The sequence below is a fragment of the Nicrophorus vespilloides genome, unplaced genomic scaffold (genome assembly GCF_001412225.1).
Source record: "Nicrophorus vespilloides isolate i.1.1-1 unplaced genomic scaffold, Nicve_v1.0, whole genome shotgun sequence".
Lineage (NCBI taxonomy): Eukaryota > Metazoa > Arthropoda > Insecta > Coleoptera > Silphidae > Nicrophorus > Nicrophorus vespilloides.
Window position 1 is genome coordinate 1 of NW_017096692.1, and position 11514 is coordinate 11514.

At 36.1% G+C, this 11514-nt stretch overlaps 1 protein-coding gene across 1 annotated transcript; it reads left to right on the forward strand.

Moving 5' to 3' along the window:
• The first annotated feature begins 7923 nt into the window (after positions 1-7923).
• Positions 7924-8596, forward strand: LOC108557909. Its single transcript, XM_017914622.1, has 2 exons — positions 7924-8023; positions 8093-8596. Coding segments are annotated over exons 1-2 (363 nt in total). The 5' UTR covers positions 7924-8021; the 3' UTR covers positions 8454-8596.
• Positions 8597-11514: the final 2918 nt, after the last annotated feature.

Genomic DNA, 11514 nt, shown 5'->3' on the forward strand with positions numbered 1-11514 from the left:
AATTTTCTCAATAACTATACATGACTCAATTAAGAATGAGAACGATAATTAATGCTACATATTTTTGCTATCTGTCATATTTGTAACTGTTGCTAATTTCTTGTGCTTTCCAATGTGTGGTCTGTCATATTTGTAACTTTGGCGTTTTCCTACAATTTACTGTCAAAGTTGAAAAAACGATTTTCTAAGAAAGAAGTCAAACGGAAAATAGGCAACCAAATGTACACCTGAAACTAACCAAATCGCAGCGGTAACATGGATTTCTGTTAATATCCAAATCGATAGATGGCGTCTCCTAAATTCGTGCACGTCCCTGACTTACAAACTGTAAAAAGACAAGACGTGATCATGAAATAAGCATGGAATAGTTGGACGAGTCCGCTAGGTGCATTATAAATCGATTTAACCGTGCTTTTCCTATTCGCTTATTTTTACTTCTTTCTTTCTTTACTTGCGATCGTTCGCTTCGTATATAGATATAGAAAGCAATGTAAGTCGGATATGCACGAATCGTTTGTGGATACGCAGCCGCCTCCGAATCTATTTCCAAACCAATTTAATATCCATTTAAAGAAAAACCTCCTCTCTCTTTCCACCCCAAATCCAAATCATATGACCTAAGTGTGTGTGTGTGTAAGCAGCTCAATCCTCTTCTCAGATAAAATTATTTCCCCGAATTCGAATCCAAATCAAATGCGAAGTTTACGCGCGGAGATAACGGCAACTTGGCAACGGAAGTGGCTTTTCTGGTTGCATAACCAAGCTTAAGCAGTATTAATGGGTTGTTTGTTGGCGAAATTATATCGTCATTATGTGTGTGTGCAGGGGGTTTGAATCTGGATCGAGGGCCGCAATTAATAACGGACTCAAACTGGACCAAACACCGATAAATTCGGGCCGCAAAACCCACCCGAAAACCCATTTCCTGGCTTACACTCGATACATTGTTTCTTCTTCGTTTTTTTTTTTGTTTGTTCTGATTTGTTTCGGATGCGAAACTCATTATTAGTTTAGCTGTTGCCAACTTGGAAATAATCGCAAAATATCTGGGTTAACTCTACTAATCTCTACAATCGTTGATTATAATGATTATGTGGTGAATATAGTTGACAATCAGGTAATTAAATGCTTTTTGATAGACAACCAATTAAACACGATAATTTACGATTCTGCGCACTTCAATGGTAATTTGTTTGATTGGTTGCCTATATATGTATATATACATTTTTAATAAAACCTACTAGATTTGTTGTTTTTTTTTAGAAATTTCTTGTTGGATTTGATTGGATGCAAAGCGGAGGGAGTGCTTTCTCATTTGCGCCGTTCTTCGGAATTTATCGGCAGCGCCATCTGGCGTAAATGACTTTATTATGGGGCTGCATTAAATTTGCGCGCGTTGCAATTGGCAGAAGAGAAAGAGAGAAGACGAAAGAACAGCGCGTCTCGCATCCGGAATTATCGTCATCGAAGTGAGGGAATGAGAGAAACTAGAGATTGCTTCGTGGTAGCAAACAAAGATATTTCTGCTGAAACATAAAACCGAAAATTTATGAGAGAGAATAAGAAACGAAAAGAAAAAAAAAAACACGATGAAAACCGCACGACGATGCATCAAGGGCGAAAAGTTTAAAGTTGTGTTCACGCATCGGCGGGGGCGGCCATCGATTAGACGCGTCTCGAGATGCGAGAAGACAAACCAAATATATTCCGCGCGGACGAGCGTAAAGTTAAATGGCCAAGAAACAAATCCACAGAAGAAAACGAGTAAAAGAAATCTCACGAAGGAAAAAAAGAAAAAAAACGCTGAACAATTTTACATCCATTAGAAGGATCCGCTCCGCCGCCGCCTACTCCTAAACTCCACTCGGATTTTTTTTGCGTGCAAATTGCTTCAGTCTCGTTGCGAGGATCGTAATAATAATAATAATAAAAACGGACGGCTGAAAATGTACGTACATGTAGAAGAGGAAACAATTTAAGTGCCTTTTTTTTTTTTGTTGCGTTTAGATTGGGGGGTTGGATTGAATGGAAGGGCAGGAAAATTGCTTAATTAGTGTACGACAATTAATTCGCGGAAATTTAAATTACAAATCCGGACGCCCTCGACGCAGACGACGCATTAACATCTTCGAGGATCAAGGGTTGCGATGCTCCGACAAACAGAGAAGAAAAAAAGAACGTGAGCAATATCAGGCAACCAATTATACGCCGAAGTGAGTAAAAAAAAGGGGGATGGAAAGGCGCCCATAAGAATGCATAATTGATTGTAATTAGCCTCGAGGGTGACTTTTCGAGCTAAAACCGAATTTGTATATATATACATACAAAAAAAAAGGAGGAACGAAAGAGGGAGCGAACGTAATTGAAATAGGTCAGAGCGGTGTATTTGCATTTGAATATGGTATGTAATGGAATATATATATATATTTCTCGCGTTTAATTTATTTGCGGAAAACTGTATTGATTTTGCGCGGAAAATAGACAAAAGGGAGTGAGGGGTTGGTGGGGATGGAAAGTCCGGGGTGGCTGTGGGGGTTTATATTTCATTAATTTTAAAATCGAAGCGAGCGCCCTCTTACTCACTCACTCTCGTTCTAAACAAACTCGATCAGCCGCAGCGGTGAGTTATGGCTAATAACATGGAAATTAATTACATTTTCTATTCATCCGATAATATCGGATTTTACCATTTAATTCCACGCAGTTTTCAATGGGCAAACGAAATGAACCAAAAAAAAAAAAGCAAGGGCGGCCAGATGCGACGCGAATAATTTATGTAAACCCCGCATGTAATTACGGTTTTGCTGAATTTAAAGCTTCTGTCCATCCTTTTCGTTACGAAATATGCAATAACAATGACAACTGACGCATCCAGTGAGTAGTCAACTGTCATAACTGTGACAGTTAATAATTGACTTTTCATTGATTGTCATTGTAATGAATGATATAACCTACAATATATGTGACAGCTGTCATAGTATTTTAATGAATCTGTCAGAAATTGATGTTAGATCAGCTTGTATAGAAAATTACAAATGTTTGTAATTGCTGCAACTGCGTTATTTCTTGCAAGATTTCTAATAAAGTTAGTTGCAAAGTTGGTGTAAGATGTTCGGCGTCATGGCAACTGTGTGAATTAGGCATTCGAGAGGCGAAAATTAAATACCCAATCTCGGATGCGTGCCTAAAGATAACACGTAACGAAGGGAAACTTTAATAAATTCCCTTTTTGCAGCGTTACGCTGCGCTCGCTCGTTTCATCACTTAGGAAACTACTTCGGCGGAAGGAGAGAGATGTGAAGTGAAGAGATGAAGGAGGGAGTTTAATGTGTAATTTAATTAACGGCGATCCTTTGACCGAACTTGTGCTGGCAACAGCGTCGTCGTTCCGCCAACTAATCTCTCCACTCTCTGACAAGGCATCATCAACATCATCGTTCCCCGATTACCGGAGCGAAGGAAGTCGGATTCACTAACCTGGAGTGGTCTGAAGGTTGTTGTTTCCGAGGAGGACGTCAATGCTGCCGTCGGAGAGGATGTCCGTGTCCTGGTAGGAGATGGAGAAGCTGGTGTCGTCCTGAAGACGTGCCAGCATCGCTGCCAGACTTCCTCTGTCCAGGTCATCAGGTTCCTTGAGCTGAAGAGTGACATTGCCATCGGCTGCGGTGCTGTACATGAAGACCGCATGGCCTCCGGTGTACGGCTGCAGCGGCAGTCGAACTCCCAGCTCGTGGACGCCCTGAAAATCAACGAAAACAAAGACATTTAGAAGAAAAAAAAAAAAAGAAAATTATTGACAGCTGTCATTTAAAAAGGATATGTCAAATTTGTGCTTGAACGAAAATCAATTGTTAAAAAATTACGTTCCAAAGAAAATTTTATAAATTTTTAAAGACATTTTGTTTCTGCTGAAGAATAATTGAATAATCCGAAAAGCAAGCAAAACCAAATTACGTGTGTGTGTGTCAATAATATTGGGCGAACCAGGAAACAAGAGATGATTGCTGTTTGCTGCTGCAGTTTGTTTGTTTTCGAATAAACTTGCTCTCTCTCTCACTCAATCCCGACGATCTGTTGATTTTTGATATATATATATATGAAAAAAAACTCGATAGATGGAGGGCTTGTGCACAAAAAAAAAAGGTAGAAATTGGAAGAAGGAGCAAAAAAATGTAGATATGAGAGGAAAGGAAGGATCGAGCAGGAAGGAAGGGCACGGAAATCTAATAACGCGCTGTTATTGCATTTGTTTCGCCCTGTTTATTTTTCCCATCGCCCTTTAAAAAAATATATCATACATATTCGAACGGGGGGGGCGCAACAAGAGAGCGGCGAAAGGACCCGAGTGTTTGCTTTCATCTAAGAGAAGTGAAGAGGAAAAAAAAATATAGGAGGAAACGAAGAGGATCGCAATTTGCACTCCAAATAGTGTGGATGGAACCAAAAGAAAGTTGTATATTTGGGGAATATTCATATATTGTTGTGGTTCCATCCGTTTGGCTGTAATTCGCGATCAAAGTTGAAAAAATGATAAATTAAGGCACTGATTTTCTTGAAAACTGTAACAGACAGAATGGATACAAAAGATGACATTTGGATGTAATTCGCTTTTAAATTTAAAGTAATGAAAAAGTAACAAAATTGATACCAACTGTTAATGCAAAGATCTTACTGCTTATGTCATTTTGACAGCTGTCATTTTTATTTAATGGATCTGTCAGTTTAAAGGAATGTTTTTTTTATGAGAATGTGTTAATGTGTTGTGTCATTATTAATGGATCTCTTCGTCTGTATATTAGAATAGAGTTGAAGTTGGCAGCACGTGGGGGGAGGTGTAGACTTTTGACCCGGACGATGCAGTGTGGTGGAAGCACAAGAACACATTTCAATATTCGAGTTCAATTAAACACAAACATTCCATAGGGGGGGGGTCGAAGGGTCGTAATCTAATTTTAACCGCCCCCCCAGGACATAAAACACGCAGATAGAGAGGCAGCAGCAACAACGGAATCCTAGCAGAATCTGGAATGGAACAGTTCCACGCCGTACAATGCCATTAATACGGAAACAAAACACATGCACACACGTGTCCGCTTTTTGTTCATTACACGGATACACTGCGAGCATTATATGTATACAACAGATGCGAATTAATTTCCCAGAGACAAATTTACTTCGATACCAATAAAAAAAAAAACTGTACTCAATTTAATTGACAACCAACATTTGACATCGTCCTAATAAAAAAAATACAAAAGTCAGCTGTCAAAGTGACATATGTCAATCCCTAAATTTGACGTTACCCTAACCATCAATACAAAAGTCAACTGGCAAAGTTGACAGATATTTCGTATTAAACAATTGATAAAGCAACAATTAAATTAAACTTTGACGTATTTAGTTGTCAGCTGTGATGTATTTCGAAACGTGAAACGTATGTGCTAAACATATTCATTTGCAATGATTTTATATTAATTATAAAAAAAAATAATAAGAAAAAAACGGATATTTCATCGAATGTAGAAAAATAGATTCAAATTTGGTGTACCTCAAGGAATGTCACTTGGTCTTATGATTTGAAATTTTGCTATGATAATTTGATATTTTTTCTCAATATGCTTTCAGATGTAATAAAAAGTTGATGATTTTTGTGTAACGGTAAAATCAAATGAAATAAATCACAAGACCTGATGAATTATGCAGAAAATATCCTTAATTGTCCGTTTTTGTCTAGACTTATAATTTATAGCTTTTGACTGTTTTTTTTTTCCAATAGAATAAGTATAATAGTTAAAAAAAAAATGAATTTTAAATTTATGGTAATATTTTTACATTGCTAATTTGTTGATAATTCGAAATAAGAAAAGAATAAATTTACCTTCAAATTGATAAGAACTGTCATTGAAATTAAATTATATATTTCAATTTTCACAGTAATTATGCCAATTTTACATTTACAATAATTAACAAAAAAAAATGTGATTTTAAAATTTATGGTAATATATTTAAATTACTAATTTGGTGCTGTCAAAGTGACATATGTCAATCCCTAAATTTGACATTACCCTAACCGTCAATACAAAAGTCAACTGTCAAAGTTGACAGATATTTCGTATTCAACAATTGATAAAGCAACAATTAAATTAAACTTTGACGTATTTAGATGTCAGCTGTGATGTATTTCAAAACGTGCATGGATCCGTTTCGCATCGAAACTCGAAGTCGATTTTCCGCTCGACAAAAAGGAAATATTCGCGATTTTCGCTCCGCTTCAGCAGTTCCCGATCGTTCTGTTCGTTTTCCTCTCCATCGATGCTTGCCGTAGTTATTAACTTCAGCAGGATCGTCAAAAAGCGACATCTGACGTAACAAAGCAGCATCAGATTTGTTGTTTTGTTTTTTTTTATGATTTTGTTGTTTTTTTTTGTATACAGCGTACACTTGACCTTCAATCCAACAGCGTCCGATGTAGATGCAGACTTACGAGGAATACGAAATCCCGTAAGAGAACGCAATCCGAATAAATTTCGATTTAAAAAAAAAAAACTGTTTCGGAATTACAAACATTTTTACAGATGAAATGCGAGACAAGTGGGGAAAAAAAACGGAATATGGAACGACTGCGAAATAAACAAACGAATGTGAAACAAGAGAAGCTATACGTAATGGTGATGGGTTGATGGACAGTGGATGGACAAAAAAAAAAAAATCGATACGCGTTTTGGCTCTGACCCAAAAACTAAAAACAATATACGAATTTTTCCATTAACGTATTATGTGTATTTTTTACGCAATTTCTTTTTTCGGTTGTGCGTGAAAATATTTTTGTATGTGCTAAACATATTCATTTGCAGTTATTTCATTGAATATTGAAAAATAGATTCATATTTGGTGTACCTCAAGGAACGTCACTTGGTCTTATGACTTGAAATTTTGCTATGAAAATTTGAAATTTTTGAAATTTTTTCTAAATACGCTTTTAGTGATAGATTATAGATCTAATAAAAAATTGATGATTTTAGTGTAACGGCGAAATTAAATGAAATAAATCAAAAGATCTAATGAATTATGCAGAAACAAGAAAAATATCCTTAGAAAATATATATTTCTAATGAATTAGTATTCTTTGAAACGACATTTTTGTCTAGACTTATAATTTATAGCTTTCGACTGATTTTTTCCAATAGAATAAGTGTAATAATTAAAAAAAAAATTGAATTTAAAATTTATGGTAATATTTTTACATTGCTAATTTGATGATAATTCGAAATAACAAAAGAATAAATTTACCTTCAAATTGATAAGAACTGTCATTGAAATTAAATTATATATTTTACAGTAATTATACCAATTTTACATTTACAATAGTTTTAAAAAAAAAATGTAAAATTTATGGTAATATATTTACGTTACTAATTTGCTGATAATTTTTTCGAATTGAGCAACGTCAGATTAACTTAACCTAGTTAATCGATGACAGCTGTCACTATCAGTCGTATTTCGTCGAGTCTCGTGACCCCAACCAACATTGGTTGACGTAATGCAAACAAACAAATGCAAGTTCGTTGACAGATGTCATCATGAATGGACGTCGCTTGACCCGCCAATGTTTGATTACTTAATGGAATAATGGATAGATCTACTAAGTGTACGTATTAGACGCAAACTCGGATTTACATAATATTTGCACATCAATTAATTCATACTTGTTAACATTGATTTTGACGAATACAAACACAAGAAGAAGGAAGAAAAAACTACAGTTCTCTCCGTGGTTATTACGAATTCACAAATAATAATGATTGGTATGGGTGTGAGAGCGGGACGAACGCGCCGCACATTCGAAAGTGTGTTTGCGTTCGTAATTATGCGCTTATCGTTAATTCGGTAACCTAAGGTCACCTCTAACCCGCCGATACATACACATCCGACTGTTATATAAGCCGACGATCGTCTTTTTTCTAAACACTGAGCAACTAGATCCGTCCGTGTACAGACAACAGCAGAACAAAACAAAAAAAATGTAAGTACATGTTTTGTTTATCTATTATCTATCAATTGTTTCGTAACGTATTTGTTTTTGTTTTTCTAGGGGTTTAATGGTAAAGTCTGTTTTGTGCTTGGCCTTCCTGGTCTGCGTTTACGGGCAGAAGGTGACCAAGCTGGAGGATTGCAACTGCTGGGAAGGTTACGAGGCTAAGCAAGACAACGACGGTAAGATCATGTGTCAGGGTAAGATGGTCTTGGCCTTGAAACCGTGCAACTTGCCTGAGGCGCCGAAGTGCGTCTGCACCGAAGACACCGTGACCGGCATCCTCAGCGACGCAGAAGGCACCTGGTGCAACCAGAGGAAGGCCGGCAAAGAAGTTAAGCGTTGGCCGTGCGAGAACAAGGACGAATGGAGCGCTTACAAAGTGAAGTACGCTGAATTCGAGAAGTCCTACGCACTCTGAACAAGGAAATGATCAAACGAATCCCAAACAAATTTAAGTTCGTAATGTAATATTTAATATATAAAAAAAAAAATGTGATTTTTGTTTATTAACACTTCTTGTTAATGTTTCGGTAATAAAGTTACACAATTATCAAACCACAATATTGTTATATCTTTTATTTACGTAATAATTTCTCAAATGCAATTCGATCAAAAAATGTTGCAATTGCAAAAAAGAATTTTTACCGAAATTTGACATTTGTTACGTCAAAATAACTTAAACATCTATAATTTGACGTTTCATTAAGTCACAATGTACTTGTAACCTATAACCTAAAATAATAATTTGACGTTTATGATTACGTCAAAAAAATATGTGTATCCTCTATAACCTAACATCTACAATTTTACGTTTATGATTACGTCAAATGAAAATTTGACATTTCAAATAAGAAATGATTAATTCGTGTGTAAATTTAAAAAAAAAAAAAAAAAATTGTCAACTTGCAATCATCATAAAATAATATAAATCAAAATATTTTGTTTTGTTGTCTAGTTTTAGAAATTTTTAAATACAACAAATACAACGGAATAATAATAAAAAAATAGCAATATTTACCATCGTTTTAGCAATTTTTATAAATACGCTCGTGTTTACAAAACACTTGTATATTTATTTACGTATTTCATTTTGTAATGTTTACATCATGTTTCAAACGATGATTCATGCCGCGCATTCAATTCAATTATACCGAAGATGTTAACTAATTTGAGTGAAATTGAAAGAAATAAAATTTCCATTTTTCAAATTCTGGGAAACGGAAGTTCTCAAATTTTAATCAAATCTAAGTTCGCGCTTCTTGTAAATGTTTCCGTAATAAAGTTACACAATTATCAAACCACAATTATTATTATCTCTTTTATTTACGTAATAATTTCTCAAATGCAATTCGATCAAAAAATTCAATTGCAAACAAAAATAAATAAATAAACGAATAAAACTAATTTATAAACATTAATTTTTACCGAAATTTGAGATTTGTTACGTCAAAATAACCTAAACATCTGTAATTTGACGTTTCATTATGTCACAATGTACTTGTAACCTATAACATAAAATCATAATTTGACGTTTATGATTACGTCAAAAAAATATGTGTATCTTCTATAACCTAATATCTACAATTTTACGTTTATGATTAGAAGTTTTTAGAAATTTGAAAATACAACAATAACAACGGAATCATAAAAAAAAGCAATTTTTATAATTACGCTCGTGTTTACAAAACACTTGTATGTTTATTTACGTATTTCATTTTGTAATTAAATAATTTGAGTGAAATTGAAAGAAATAACATTTCCAATTTTCAAATTCGCAAAAGTTCGGAAATTAATCAAGCGACACGTGTTTCGGACAGAATCGTAGTAATTTTAGAGTTAGTGACCGCTAAGAAGTTTATTCATTAATCCAGAAGTGCAGTTTGCCATGTAAATGACATCTGTCACTTGCAAACAAAAGAAACAATTTGACGTATCGAATTCGCTTTATTTTTCCGACGCCGGAGATAATTAGAACTTCGGTTATTGTTCTCGAATTTCGCCGTTGTTCAATTTATAATAATTGATCTTTCCTGCATTTCCAAAGTCTGCAATTCTATACACACACACACACACATTTATATATGCATATACGTACACATAGAAATATTAGAGAAGCGGAGAGACGAAGAGATGGATAGATAGGATTGAGTGAGTGGCGTACTGAGGGTGAGAAACAAAGGCCTATTAAGCGTCGCCCGAAGCGGAAACGGAAGTGGAGGCGGCATTTTACCGCCCTCTATCTGTGTGTATGTGTACTTGTGTGTCTGCACACACATATACAATTCAGGCCGACACAATGCAATAATTGCAAACTGTCGCCGAATTAATTACCAAACCGCACTCCGCCGCCTCGCGAACTGAAAACGCCCATGATTAATTGGCCGCACTTACGCAGAGCAACAACAACAAAAAAAAACAATAATGTTAAAAAAAGAACACATAGACAAACTGGAAATAATTCAATTAACCTCAAACAAACTAACCAATTGACACCTGTCGTTGCATTAAAAAGTTTACGTCAATTGTGACGCATCTGTCATTAGGTTATGTCAAATATGATGTGTCTGTCATTATATTCAACAAGATTCTGTCAATTATGATCTATATCTCATCAGAATCCTGCGACACGGTACGAAAATTTCGAAATTAATCCGGATCTCGGAAGCTTCGAATCATTAGAAATCTGAACAGTCCCATTGTCGTGAGCGGAGACACCGGATTCCGAATCCTCGCGGACATCTGTCTACTAACTGTGTGTGTGTGTATGTGTGTGGGGGCGGCGGCGGCGGCGGTGTGTGTTGTCTTTAATTGACATTCCGAGCGCGCACATCACGTCCCGCCTCTCTCGCTTCGTCGAAAACCGTTTGTGGCTTTGCTTAATTAATTCCTGCCGCTTGTCGCGCATTCCCGATTGCTAATTAATTAATTAATTAATCTTCAGTGCGAGCGACTGTGCGGGGGGTGGAGGTTGGGTTGTAGGGGGAGAAAAACGCGAAAAACGAAGAGCGAAAAGTGCTCGTAATTCCCAGCGAAAATTTCACTAATTAATTGCGGCTAATCGCAAAAGCGGATTGCGTAACGTACATGTATGTGTGTGTATATATATATACGCAATTCATGGCGCAAAACAAAAGCGGTGTAATAAAAAAAAATGTATGAATCAAGTAGCTCTCTGGAGTAATGCTTCGACTGTTTTTGTTATAGAGGGCGGTACGTTCGTTTTGAGGGGGTGGCGCGGTTGCGGTGGAGGAAATAATTCAATATATGGAAAATTTTGAGCCGTTCCAGGGGGGATTTAGTCGAATATATACGAAGTAGGAGGAGGAGGCGGCTGCTGAATATGCTTGTTGTAAATTCAAATGGTAGCCAAGCTTGTCGACTGAAGTGCTTTATGAGTTCTCTCTCCCTTCAGAAACGCACCGAAAATCCAGCCGCCTCTGAAACGAGGCCACCCCCTTTTAAAACCACCTCCTTTCACC